Source organism: Palaemon carinicauda, chromosome 19 (genome assembly GCF_036898095.1).
Source record: "Palaemon carinicauda isolate YSFRI2023 chromosome 19, ASM3689809v2, whole genome shotgun sequence".
In the NCBI taxonomy this organism is placed as follows: domain Eukaryota; kingdom Metazoa; phylum Arthropoda; class Malacostraca; order Decapoda; family Palaemonidae; genus Palaemon; species Palaemon carinicauda.
The window spans coordinates 109033862-109048844 of NC_090743.1; the positions used below are offsets into that span (position 1 = coordinate 109033862).

Here is a 14983-nt window from a genome sequence, read left to right on the forward strand (position 1 = left end):
CAAGCTGTAAAGAAAAAGAAGAAAATTAAAGGCTGTCAGCGAAGGCGATGAACAGACACGTCTGATCACCGCCGAGCCAAAAGTGAAGTGAAGCAAGTCACCGGTGTGTGGAGGGGGGAGGGGTAGCAAGCTACCCTTCCCCACCCCCCGCTAACTAGCGCGGGGGTAATTAACCCTCGTTAAAAACTATTGGCTCGTCATTTCAGCTGCGCTAAAAGTAAACCCTTTGTAAATAGCGTGGTTTGTATTTCGGTTACGGAACAACTTGTTATTAGAGGTACTCTTTTTCCAGCACAAGGACATCCACAAATATACATGGACTTCACCATGTGGCAATTACAAAAATCAAATAGACCACATAGCCATTAATAAAGAGAGAAGGAGGACTCTTAAGAAATGTGAGAAGCTATAGAGGTGCAGATATTGGTAGTGATCACCAGCTCCTCAATGCCACACTGAAATTAAAACCGAAAGCACCCAACAGAAATGCAGATAGAATACCTAGGTTTGATACAACTAAGCTTCTAGAAGATGAGCTCAGAGAAACATTTGCAATTGAATGTAGGAATCGATTTGCAGCCTTAGAGACTTTAAGAGAAGAGAAGATAATTAACAAAGAATGATGTGATATTAAAAATATATATCAGTCAGTTGGTAGTGGAGTTTTAGGAGATGTAGTTACAAGGAGAAAGCCATGGATATCAAATGATACTTGGGATACTATAAAAAGGAGAAAAAACACAGAAATTGATTGTTGAAAGTTTTACAGGAAGTAATGAAAATTACAAGGTAGAGCATGCTAAGTATACCAGTATTGATAGTGAAGTGGAAAGAAAAGCCAGGAATGACTGGAAAGATTATTTAGACAGTAAAGCAGATGAGGCTGACAAAGCCATGAATTCAGAGAGTGGCTATGGTGTAAGAATTGTTCATAGAATTAATGAAATTGCTACTGGAGCAAAGAAGAAAAAGCATATACCCATCAAACAGAGAGATGGATCTGTTATAAAAACCGAGGATGAAGAAAGGCAACGTTGGATGGAACACTTTAGTGAGGTCATGAATAGGAGATATGAAGGGAATAATTTGATTGATATACCTGAAGCTGATGAAGATCTTGATGTGTCCATGAATGAATTCATTGTGTTTAAGCTGAAACTATTCTTAAAAAACTTAAGAGATGGAAAGCCCCAGGATACAATGGAATAACTGCTGATATGATATTGGCTGAAAATTAAGGGACTCCTAGAATACTTACAAGATTATTTTGTAGAATGTGCCATGGAGAGGCAAAACCTGATGAATGGGAGCTAGGAGTGTTGGTGAAAATGGCAAACAAAAAGGAGATCTGACTGATTGGAATAATTACAGATACATCACACTTATGTCAGTTGTCATGAAAATATATAGTTTGCTTATTCTAAAGAGGCTAGAGAGAAAGATTGATGAAAAGCTGAGAGATGAACAGGCGAGATTTAGAAAAGGTAGAAGTTGTACTGATCAAATTTTCATTTTAAGACATGTTGTACAGCAATGTGTAGAATATAGTAATCCACAATTGATGACATTTGTGGACTATGAAAAAGCCTTTAATAGTGTACATAGGACAATTTTGTGGAGAGTCCTGCGTTATTAAGGAGTTCCTCATAAATATGTAAATTTGATTAAGTCTGTTCATGAGCAAAGTAAGTGCAAAGTTAATGTTAGTGGAGTCCTATCAAATGCATTTCCAGAGAACAGTGCAGTACTCCAAGGGAATGTGTAGTCACCTATGTTATTCATCCTCATCATGGAATTTGTAATGCATAGAACAGTTGGAGATTGTGGAGAAGGATTGGACTGGATTGGTCATAGGAAGTTAGCTGACTTGAGTATGCTGATGATGCTGTCCTTATTAGCAGAACACCACAGAATTTGCAATTTTTGCTTACCAGAATTCATGAAATATCACAAGTTTTGACTCAAGATAAATAGGAGAGAGACAGAGATGATGAGAATGGAATGTGCAATGGAAGATGAAATATCATCGGAAGGAGAAAGAATTAATGAGGTAGAATCATTTAAATATTTAGGAACTATGATCTCTAATACAGGGTCTTTAGAATTGGAGTTTAATGAAAGATTGATAAAAGCAAATCAGACAATGGCTAGGTTAAATAAAATCTGGAAATCAAATCGCCTGAAATTACACACAAAAATCAGGCTACTGTATATATCAGTTTAGCGAGATCAGTGTTACTGTATGGACATGAGTCGTGGTATGACAATGAAACAATATCCAACAGATTTTGCAGATTTCAGAAAAAAACTCTCAGAAGAATATTGGAAGTTAAATGGCAGGACAGGATTAGAAATTAAACTAAAAGAGAGATTACTAGAGTGCCATATGTGGATGCGATCATAGTGAGGGTCAGATGGAGATGGTTTGGGCATGCTCTTCGCACTCCCCAAGAGAGATTAGTTCCCCAGACTTTCAACTAGGCTCCTCAAGGCACTAGAAGAGTTGGAAGACTCAGACCTACATGGCTGAGGAATATGAAGTGTGAAGTAAGAGATGAAGAATGGAGAAGTATTGATTTGAAAGCTCAAGATAGAGATGACTGGCGAAATCTAACCGAGGCCCTTTGCGTCAATAAGCATAGGAGGAGGAGATGATGATGATGATACAGTTCAGTAAAATGACAGCCAAATGCAGCCACTGAAGGATAATAAGATGACAGTTGTTTAAGAAAATACCAAGGTTATCTGATTAGATAAGCAAAAGATCTTCATGCCTATACAAAATAGATAAAAATGTTCAGATCATATGAGATGGTCAAAGAGTTTTATATTATTATCCAACAACCTCGTTGGATTACATTGGAATGAATATATTTGTTATTATTACTGTATTATTAATAGCAGCTCAGCTACAATCCTAGCTGCAAAAGCAGGATGCTATAAGCACAAGGGCTCCAACAGGTAAAAATAGCCCACGGAGGAAATGAAATAAAGAAATAAATAAAATACAAGAGAAGTAACGAACAATCAAGATAAATCATTTCAAGAACAGTAACAATATTAAAATAGAACTTTCATATATACAATAAAAACTTGGAAAAAACAAGAGGATGAGAAATAAGATAGAATAATGTGCCCAAATGTACCCACAAGCAAGAGAACTCTACCCCAAGACAGTGGAAGACCATGGTACACAGGCTATGGCACTACCCAAGACTCAAGAACAATGGTTTGGAGTGTCCTTCTCCTAGAAGAGCTGCTTACCATAGCTAGAGTCTTTTCTACCCTTACCAAGAGGAAAGTAGCCATTGAACACTTACAGGGCAAAGAATTGTTTGGTAATCTCAGTGTTGTCAGGTGTATGAGGACAGAGGAGAATGTTGAAAGAATAGGCCACACAATTTGGTGTATGCGTTGACAAAGAAAAAATAATCCGTAACCAGAGAGAGGGATTCAATGTAGTACTGTCTAGCCAGTCAAAGGACCCAAGAACTCTTTAGCGGTAGTATCTCTACAGATGCCTGGTGCCCTGTACTGTAAGGCCATGTACCCTACTGTAAAATTTGTTCTAATCTACAATGACACAAAGAAAACCTCTGACCTTTTCCTAGGCTTAGTCTCCTCTGATACTGGGGAGGAATCTTGATCAGTTGGCATTAGAGGGTAATCAGGAAGCATATCGTTACCATTACCTGGAGGTAAACCAAGCTTTGCCTGCAAAAAATTCACACATTATTAAGACATATCCAACATTTCTGCAACACTTAACCCTATTTCAGCATAATAGGACAGTGTATAAAATTCAATTAAAGTCTCCATGGTAAGTAATGGAGTTAAAATATACTACAGAAGATTATGTTTGCAAAGAGAAACTATAATGATAATTATTCAAACTTTAAAACAATATCTACAAATCAGAGATGCTACATATCACAAACCTTATATTGGGTGAAGTCCACTAAACAGAGGGATGGATCTATCACAGGAAAGTGGGGAGGAATTGGAACAAGTGATGCAGAGATAATGAATGGCTGGAATAAGCGATGAGAGAGGAGATTGCGAGGTAGCGGACGCTCTTCGGGATCCACAGTTAGGCACTTTTGCAAAAAATCCTTCATGTCTTCACTAAGCGACTGACAAAAAAATAGAAGTAATGTAAGGTTCTAATGCCTGCAACTATGAAATGCATTAAAAACATACACAGAAAAGTAAATGTCTGCTAAATTTCAATGTGCATTCTTGACATAATTCTACAAGAAAAAAATGAAATTTACAGTTCTCTTATGATTTAATTTCACAACATTTAACCTATGACTAACAATATGAAAATGTATATAAAAATCTTAACAATAATAAGGGAAAAGTATCTTGACTGTATTTTACTTACTTTGATCTTGTCTACTGCATCATGTTCTTCTGCTAGTTTTAAAAGTGGATTATCTGTCAAACTTAACTCAAACACTGCAGCTACCTGGTCTTCTACAGTTTCCTTACTGTAAAAATAATATCAATGTGATATAAACTCTGAAAGACCTTTGAAACAAATAATGTACAGTAAATAAACAAGGACAATCTTCCTAATACTGGACAAAACTATTCTGCTGACCCAACGTAATTGTGCTATAACAAAATTTGAACTTGGAAGTTTAGCCAAATTTCTATGGACTAGTACAGTATTCACAGTTTATATCTACACAATTCTACTTATGATACTAGAATGGAAATGTTACTTTTTCCATAGAAACAAAAGTATCATGGACCAAAAGGCTGATTTAGAGTCTAGCACAACCACAAGTAGCACATTCTGAAAATATTTCATAAATGGTAACTACTTATACCCCAAAAACTTTACTTATGTAAAACTGTAACAGTTTGCATTGTCAATCACGTGGTCTCTTTAACTTTGTCAAGCATGCAAAGCCTCTTATCTTAACATCAGATACTAACTGCTACATATAAAACATTAAGTACAAAATAATCTGTTTCATCCCATACCCATCACTAATATGGAGCCCCAAATCCCAAATCAGGAGGGAGTTTGAAAAGTTGTATTCCATATATCGGGGACTATATGAGTCTAATAAGGTCCAAGTAATTTTTGTACACTTTTTTTAGTACAGCATTACATAATGAGATAAAGATTGTCTTTGGTAATTTGAAAAAATTGCAGAAAAATAATCATTCAAGTGGAAGATACACTATACACATAATTAGGTTGATAATATAAAGGTACAATAGGCTAAGATTGTCATGTTGGCACTTGCAGTAAACAGCTTTTTCTTCTGGGTAAGATTCGTGAAAACATTATAAAGATAAAGGATAAAGGCAGTATTTAAATGAGGATGAAGATGAAGGATGTACTGAATCTTCAGCAATTAATAAGGGCCCCAATAATTACAAACTTATCCACTTCTGCAAAAACATCTCTCAAATAGGAATTGGCAAACTAGTCGTCACTTCACTAAGGCATCTCTTTATTTTCAAACAATGGCAAATATCACTCACCAGGTAGAGCAAGAGTGATAAAGGTGCAATTTTAACTATGCTTTCTAGGTTTAGGCAACAAAGTCTGGCCAAAATGACAGGTTCACAGATGGAAAACCTCTGGGAAATTTACCTTTTCCTGACACAGCATGCAGCTTATATACTGAAAAGGTCTCTACTTAAAAGATCATGCAGCTTAGTGGTTTTCATAAAGCAAATGTCGAAAGGAAGTTTTTATTTTCATACTGAATCATCCTGCAAAGAGTCTCCTTTTCAAAATGAACCAATCTCTTAAAGTCTCAGAAAGCAATCACGTCAATTCTTTGAAGCTTTAAATTTTGGATGGCTCGGTATCCCTTAAATGTTTAAAGTAATAGTTTCTTCTGGTAACAAAGATGCAAGAAGAAGTTAACAATCACAGGATGAGGATTAAACTTAATTCATGAATTTTGGCCCGAAGTCCTGGCATTGGGGCCTTGGAGGTTTTTCAGTACCAATGTGCAACAGGGAAACCCTAATGTTGCAGTGATAAAAGTTATTGGTTGGACAGCATAATGAAAAAAAAGACATGGGAACGGAGGTACTCTACAGTTGAATTCCCACAATAAAAGGCACTGATCTGATTAATAATATCCATCTCACTGTACCTATCATAGAATCCTCCTCACTATGCTTGGTACAGGTAGATATCTTGAGTTTGACAGGATCAGGTAATAACTGGGGGAGCATTACTACAAAATCCTTGATTTCTATGAGCTTGTTTGATAACCTCCATGTTTATGCATTTCAGAGAATTTGATAAAAAATGAAGCTCCTTAGAAAGTCTCTTCTAGGAGGGCAGGTTTCTGGAGATATACATGAGAAACTCAAAAAGATCTTTAAACTACACCTGCCAAGGCAAGAGGCAGAAAAAACACAGTCTTAAGTGTAAGACACCTGTCTGATGTCCTTCCTAAATGGTTGTACAGCGCGAGGTAATGAGAAAAGAACTCTAGTGACATCCCGGGATAGGGGTCCGAGTTCTCTAAGAGGACAGGACTGCTCTAAGTTCCTTATCAACATGGACAGTCCAGGCTTTTCAGTCTGAAGAATTGGCATGGCTGTGTGGTAGCTCTTCACCACAGAGAATGAGAGGAGCTTCTCTCAGTGAAGGTATATGAAGAAATCAGCTATCAATTGCAAAGAAACTCCAACCGGAGAAGTACCCCATTTACGACGCCAATTGCAGAAGATGGCCCATTTTTCCTGGTAAACAACTACTTAGAATCTATGGATGTACGGTATCCAGTCATCTACAGTAATGTGCAGCATCTCATGAAAAGCCTTTTGCTCAGAGAGCTGGATAGTCTCCACTTTTGAAATGACAGAGAGGTCACGAGTTGTGGAACCTCTGCATGTGCAGTTGACAAATACCTCAATCAGGAGAATCAGCACGTCCAAAAACATTTGGCTTGTGGCCACTTGGGAACCACTAAGGTTAGCCTGACATTCAAAGTCGTCAATATTTTCTTAACTACTGAACTATATTTGTCATATCAGGCAAAGGGGAGGAGGGGCATAAGTGTTCAGGCTGTCCCATGGATGTTGGAACATGTCTTCCAGAGCAACAGATGGATCTGGGACTGATGAACAAAATACTGGAAGCTTCTTGCTCAGGCAGGTTACATCAAGTCTATCGTTGGGTAACCGTAGCAGGCAAGAAGCCTTTCCACCACATGGAGAAGTAGGGCCCACTTTTTTCCTACTACCTGCCCGTGATAGCTGAGCAAGTCTGCTAGGTCATTTCACTTGTTTGGAATATTGCTTGCTGACCACTCTCCTGCATTGCCTAACACTTAAGCATGTTAAGTCGCAAAATGATTGCACTAAATCATGAAGGTATTGCCGAACCCAAAGGTTTGGCCACAGTTCCCTTTGATAGGCTAGGGCACTTGAAGAATTCTGTGAGCTGGATAGGAGAGTCCTGCAAAGCAGTCCTCAATTCTCCACCATCCTTTGCACATGACTCCCCGGAAGGAGAAGTTGCTGCATGCACTAAAGAGTTCCAAAGCAACAGAGCTACTTCTGTCCAACTTGCTTTGAAAAATGAGAAACCAAAACATCCATTCCTTTTAAAATCCAGTTGTTCCACTGGTTTGCTAACTGGTATAACAGGAAGGTTAATGCATTCCCACAGAGAACAAGAGACTTGTACAACCCTCAAGGGCATAACCGGCAGTGTAATCGGGAGTTGAAGAAGACCTGGGAAGGCCAAGGCACTGATTAAGACAGAGAACGAAGAAGTACTCTGTACTCTTCCCTCTACAGGTCAGGACAGAAGACGACCAAGGCCTTGTACTCCAAGGCATGGGGAAAGGTCTCTCTGCCAGGGAGCCCCTTCCTTATGACTAAGTCTGACCTGCCTAGACTTCTTCGGCCTCATTCTCTCCTTCTTATTCTTAGAAGAAGCATCAGAATCAGAGTCGGAAGTCAAAGTGGATGACAAGAAAGAGGAGTAGGAGGAAGAAAAAGAACGAGCACATTCCTGCCTCCTTCCAACCCTCATCTCAGGCTCTACAAGCAGAAGAGTCGAGGTCTGAGTGACCAATGACAATGGTGCTCCCTAAGGGGAAAAAACATAGGGGTTGCACCAACAGTAACCACACCACCGGAGAACACTGGCAAGGGGATAGGTGCACTCACAAGGTTTAAAGGTTTATTGTGCCACTCATGAATGGCAGAGGTAAGAGACAGTGATGATACCCTAGATAGCAGGACAATGCCCTAGAGACTCATCATATATACATATGATTAGCACCCCCAATAAGGCTATGGAGGGCAGAATGGCTGCCAATAGCTCAGCAAGCAGATGTATAGGTTCCCCAAGACACCCATCCTTAGCTCACAAGGATGGTGAGCTTGCAGACACTACAAGAAATTAACGAGTTTGAGCGTTGAACGCCAGTCTGACAGACTGCCAAGTGATGTTCCCAATAGGCCACCACAACCTGCAATACAGGCATAAAAGGAGCGGGTTATGGACCCTAGACCCCCAAGCCCAAGAGTCCAGGTGACGGCACAGGAAAAGGGGTGGCAAACACAATGGTGACTGGGATAGGGCTGATGCACATGGTAATACCTGGCATGGGGAAACACACACTTTCGGCCTTGGGGCCGACTTACGCCCAACCCTAGGGATGAAACCTGCGGGTGTCGGGGCTTTTCTGGTCGGCACCAGTGTCACAGGATGAGCCTTTAGTCCTTTTGGGCCTAGGGGAGGTAACACTGGGGACATCAAGAATCATTGACAATGAGAACACGTTAACCACGCCTTTCACCACTGGTGCCACCCAGGGAGACACTGGGGGAGAGGTAGCCTTAGCTACTGTTTCCCTCAATAAAGTCATAGAAAGCCTATCAGAAAGACCTTAAGAGGCCAGTCTTCCTTAGGTTAAAGTTATCAGTGATTTGCATGGAAACTGAAGAAGAGCTTCCATCCTCCAATGGTGTGTAGCAAACACTGGGTGAGCCCCACACGTCACCAGAACCTGAAAAGCCTGGTGTCGTTTCGAGGACTCCTTGCTCCACATAATCTCCTGGGATTGAGCCAGGGGCATATACGCAGGAACAGCAGTAGCAGACGCACTCAATGAAAGGACAGACCACGAAGAAGGCTTAGCTCTCTCCCTCCTGCTCAAAGCATACACTTGCCACTGCACAGAAGGCCATGACCTACACTCAACACATGGGGAGGTTAGCGAAAAATCATGCCCACTACAAGAAGCATACAGTGTGTGTAGCTCTACAACCGTTTTATACATGGACAGCAACAAAGAAATAAAGAGAAAATTAAAAGTTTGATTAAGGGTGCAGCAGTACATCTGCACTAGTTGTGACAAAAAACAAAAGTGATGATATTCCTACAAGTGGTGGGGCAGGGCTTATCGTCCACACACCACTTGTTGCTAACTACCTCGTAAACGATTGCAGTGGCCATTCAAGCTCGCACTAAAAGCATATCCCTATTTGAAGGATGAAAGGATTGTATATGAGTAGAAACAAAAATTTCCAATCTCACTATCCTTCATGAAAAAGTGGTCTAGCAGCCAACCAGGTTAACTGCAGTTCTTATGATAGGCTACTGGTTTCTGCATTTACATAAGAAAAACACACCCTAATCTTAATCTGGGAGGAAATAGTCAACAATCTTTCATTTTCATTAACCTAGTGCTACTATCAGGATATTAAGAGAATATGTTCAACATAATTGCATATCTGGTAAAATGATATTTTGATTATAAAATAAATTTTTGAATATACTTACCCGGTGAATATATAATAGCTGACGTCTCCGACGGCTCGACAGATTCCAAAAACTCGCGAGCGATCGCCGTGAAGGTTGCGGGTGTGCCCACCAGCGCCGACTATCGGCCAGATACCGCATATACTTGTCAATTTCTCCAGTTCTTCTCAGTCCGCTGGGTCTCTATCGGGGAGGAAGGGAGGGCCTTTAATTTATATATTCACCGGGTAAGTATATTCAAAAATTTATTTTATAATCAAAATATCATTTTTAAATATTAAACTTAGCCGGTGAATATATAATAGCTGATTCACACCCATGGTGGTGGGTAGAGACCAGTATTAATACAATAAAGGCGTATATGCTCAAGAGTTTTTGACAACTATTCAAAAAACAGACTTAGGTATAGGTACCTGGTAAGGAAGCTGACTCTGATAATTACTCTGCCTCATTAGTCCGCTATCCTCACGAAGCCCAGCGATCCTCTTAGGATGCTGAAAGACTCCCAGGAGCTGCTATATCCAGGGTGAACACCCCTATAACAGGACCTCATCAATACCCTTAATCTGGGCGCTCTCAAGAAACAATATTTTAACCACCCGCCAAATCAAAAAGATTGCGAAAGACTTCTTAGTTTCCCGTACAACCCAAAATAAGATTAAAAATTTCAAGAGTAGATTAAAAGGATATTGGGATTAAGGGAATGTAGTGGTAGAGCCTTCACCCACTACTGCACTCGCTGCTACGAATGGTCCCAGTGTGTAGCTGTCCTCATAAAGAGTCTGGACATCTTTCAAGCAATATGAAGCGAAAACCGACTTGCCTCTCCAAAAGGTCGCGTCCATAATACTTTTAATGGATCTATTTTGCTTAAACGCTACAGAAGTTGCTATCGCTCTAACTTCATGAGCCTTGACTTTAAGTAAATTATGATCCTTCTCACTTAATTGAGAGTGTGCCTCCCGAATCAAAAGTCTAATAAAATAAGACCACGCATTCTTAGACATGGGCAAAGAGGGCTTTTTAACGGAGCACCATAAAGCCTCTGAACAACCTCATCGCGGTTTAGTTCTGGATAAACAAAATTTAAGAGCTCTAACGGGGCACAGCACTCTTTCAACTTCATTCCCCACAATCTCAGAAAGACTGGGGATTTCAAATGATTTAGGCCAAGGACGAGACGGAAGTTCATTCTTGGCCAAAAAACCAAGTTGAAGAGCGCATACTGCTTTATTAGCGGAGAAGCCGATGTTCTTGCTAAAAGCATGTATCTCACTAACCCTTTTAGCCGAAGCCAAGCTCACCAAAAAAAGTGTCTTGAGGGTAAGATCCTTCAGGGAGGCTAAATCTAATGGTTCAAACCTGTCTGACATAAGGAACTGTAGGACCACGTCCTTGGAAGTCTCGAAAGACTTAAGCAGGTCTTGGAGATCTTTGTTATTAGAAAGATCCAAACCCTTATGCCTGAAAACAGAAGCTAACATGCTTCTGTAGCCTTTAATGGTGGATGCAGAGAGGGAGCTACCGTTTCTCAGATAAGGCAGAAAATCCGCAATCTGCGCTACAGAGGCACTTGGAAGAGGAAATAGAGGAGGACTTGCACCAGTCTCTAAATACCTCCCATTTCGACTGATAGATCCTGATGGTAGAGGATCTTCTAGCCCTCGCGATCGCTCTAGCTGCCTCCTTCGAAAACCCTCGAGCTCAAGAGTGTCTTTCGATAGTCTGAAGGCAGTTAAACGAAGCGTGGGGAGGCTTTGATGAAATCTCTTTACGTGAGGCTGTCGCAAGAGATCCATCCGTAACGGGAGACTTCTTGGAACGTCTACCAGCCATAGAAGTACCTCTGTGAACCACTCTCTCGCGGGCCAGAGTGGAGCAACCAATGTCAACCTTGTCCCTTCGTGAGAGGTGAACTTCTGCAGCACCTTGTTTAGGATCTTGAAAGGTGGAAAGGCATAAACGTCCAGGTGAGACCAGTCCAGCAGGAAAGCGTCTATGTGGGCTGCCTCTGGATCTGGAACTGGAAAGCAGTAAGTCGAGAGCCTCTTTGTCAGTGAAGTCGCAAAAAGATCTATGGTGGGTTGACCCCATGTCATCCATAGCTTCTCGCACACAGTCTTATGCAATGTCCACTCCATGGGGATGACTTATCCTCTTCTGCTGAGGCAGTCCACCAAGACATTCATTTTTCCTTGCACAAATCTCGCCAAAGGAGAGATGTTACTTGCCTTAAATGGAGTTCCTTCTGATCCGTGGATCAAAGACCCGAGCATTCCAGACTGTCCAGTGGAGCTCCCTAACCCAAATCCGATACATCTGAATACAACACATGGTTTGGGTTCTTGATCGCAAGAGAAAGACCTTCTCGAAGTCTGATGCTGCTGTCCCACCAAGTCAGACATGTCTAGACTGAGTTGGAGATTGGGAAAGAGATACTCTCTAAGCCCCTCCAGCGATGAAAGAGTTCCCACGAGGCTCGTTCAAACTCTTACAAAGCAACTGTTTTTCTCTTGCAAGTGAAGGACTTTTAACAGAGCTTGTTCCATTCTTGTGGGAGACAAAAAGGCCCGAAAAAATCCGACACTGTATCTCCATTCCCAAATAAAGAATAGTCTGGGATGGAGTACTGTAAGTTACGACTTCTCTACGTTCACTATGAGACCTAGCTCCTTGGTTAGGTCTAATGTCCATTAGAGGCCTTCCAGACAGCGATTAATGACGACGCCCTGATTAGCCAGTCGTCAAAATAAAAGGAGGCTCTGAATCCTCCAAAAAAAAAATGTAGAAAGCTTGCTACATTTTGCAAGGGCCTTGTAAAAACAAGAGGAGCAGGAATGAGGCCGAAGCACAGTGCTCGAAATTAGTACATTACTTTCCCGTCCACAAACCTCAGATGTTGTTGAAAGTTTGGATGAATCGGGATGTAGAAGTATGCATCCTGAAGGTCGAGAGAGACCATCCAGTCGCCTTCCCTTCCTGCTGCCAAGACAGATTTGGTAGTCTTCATCGTGAACTTTGTCTTGACAATGAACGCATTGAGCGCACTTACATCTTAAGTACTCCTGCAGTGAACGTGGCTGCCAGATCATTGGAGCTGCCAGATCATTGGAGCCATCCCTGATAGCCTTGTTCATGCATGACATAATTGTATAGCAATACATTGACAACTGGAGAGACCTTCTTACTTAAGGCTCCCAGTGACCAATCCAACAAATAAAAAACTTCAAACACTCGAAAAAACTCCTAACAGGAGATGGTCTAGCTCTGAAGCCGACCATAAAATCTTGGAGCGTCTCATGGCTAGACGACGAGGAGACTCCACTAGGCTTAAGAAGTCTCCCTGGGCAGAGGCAGGTACTCCCAAACCGAGAACTTCTCCTCGAGCTTCTCCTGTGTCACACCAGACGCCCGAGCGAGAAGCTAATTGAGAAGGAGGAAAAGCAAAAGCAGACTTTCCTAAACTTCTCCTGGATTCCAACCAGTCTCCCAGTAAGAGCATGGCCCTCTTGGAAGAACAAGAGAGAACTGACTTCGTAAATGTAGGAGTCGAAGAAAGTCATGCCAAGAGTAAACTCAGACGGCGGAGCAGCCGTTACAAAACGAGTAGGACAAAATTTCACTAAAGAAATTCATAATTAAAAAACAAGGGATTGTTGGACCACCCTAGGTTACTCCTCTTCTGAATGACTCCCCAAAGGTACATTAGTTGAAAGGGGGTCATCTACTTCTTCAGAAGGCACATCATCTGATAAATCTAAAGTCTTGCGAGAAGGAGATTTATATTCAGAATGACGTGAAGGAAAAGCCTGACAGGCTACATCAACTTGTATATGAACAGAAGTTAAAGTTGGAGGGTCGATGTCATGTTGTGACTGCAGAGAATGTTATTCTACTACACGTCGTGACAGAAGTAACTGACGTTCAAACGTCCCATAGTAACAGCGGTGACTGCTGTTCGATGCTATATCGTGACTACGATGACTGACCCTCGACGTCACGTCATGTCTACGGTGTCTACCGCTCAACGTCACGTCGTGTCTGCGGTGTCTGACGTTCAAAGCGATCAAAGTTACATCGAGATTTATGCTCCGCATCTCGCTTAACAGCAAAGCTGTCACTAGAGATAACGTCAGCGTGGCGTAACAAAGCTCGTCTAGAAGGTTGAAGGCCCGAATCACGTATCCCAGAACCGTGACGTACAAAAAGCAAAGGATCCTTTCGCACAGGAACAAGATCGAAAGCTTCTATTGAAGAAGAAAGCTTTAACAGCATATCTAACTTCGGATCAACCTGTGACTGCAGTGGCTGACGTTCAAACGTCACGTAGTAAACAGCAGTGACTGCTGATCGATGCTATATCGAGACTACGGTGACTGACACTCGATGTCACGTTGTGTCTACGGTGTCTACCGCTCAACGTCACGTCGAGTCTGTGGCAGAAACGTCTGTACATGAACGTCATCGCTATGAACGGGACTCATATTATGACTACAGCTAGGAAGTTGAACTTGTTCTGAAGGAACTAATAAATGTTTCAACCGTCTCGAAACTTTACGCCCAGGCTTTTAAAGAGACGAATCATCGGAAGACGAGGAGAAACTTCGTCTCTCCTGTCTTATGGCAAGGACGTGCTTGACGAGCAACGTCTGATACCTTTGAGGGAACGTCTGTTCGTTGGTTTACACTCCTCACTCCCTTAGGTCCTACGACATTCCTTCTCCCTGGTGCAGGGGAGCCTGAAAGAGGTCTCGGACTAGGCAAGTGACAAGCACGAACAAACGAACCCTCCGCAACACAGAACATGTTTTTTGCACTTACTTCACTGATATCGTATTTTTCAATAATTTCACATTAGACATGAATAAAACTGATTTCTACCTGAAGCACGCAATTCTCCCTTACATCAAAAGGTTAGAATTGCGAAATGAGTCGTATAATGTAAGCACATTAGTACAAAATGAAACACACATGCAAAAATCAATAAACATATACATATATATCGAATAAAACGGAAATATATAAAGTTAAAAAGATCAGTGACTGGGGAGGAGACTAAACACTAGTTCACTAAGGACTACGTTTTCAATCTCTCACCGTACAGTGCCTTGGGACGAGAATAAAAACTAAAACGTTTTATCCTCTCTCCCCGTACAGAGACTTGGGACGAGAGTAAAAAAAAAAAAACTGAATCGAGAACAACGTTACTCGCTCCCA

General features: G+C 41.3%; 1 protein-coding gene across 1 annotated transcript in view; it reads right to left on the bottom strand.

Moving 5' to 3' along the window:
• The window catches only part of LOC137658714 (TBC domain-containing protein kinase-like protein), a 128167-nt gene that overhangs the window by 85514 nt on the left and 27670 nt on the right, over nucleotides 1–14983 (bottom strand). The window contains exons 6-8 of the mRNA XM_068393711.1: nucleotides 4388–4493; nucleotides 3939–4133; nucleotides 3602–3714 (exon numbers count right to left, since the gene is read on the bottom strand). Of these exons, the coding sequence (XP_068249812.1) occupies nucleotides 3602–3714; nucleotides 3939–4133; nucleotides 4388–4493 (414 nt within the window). The remainder of the gene's footprint in view (nucleotides 1–3601; nucleotides 3715–3938; nucleotides 4134–4387; nucleotides 4494–14983) is intronic.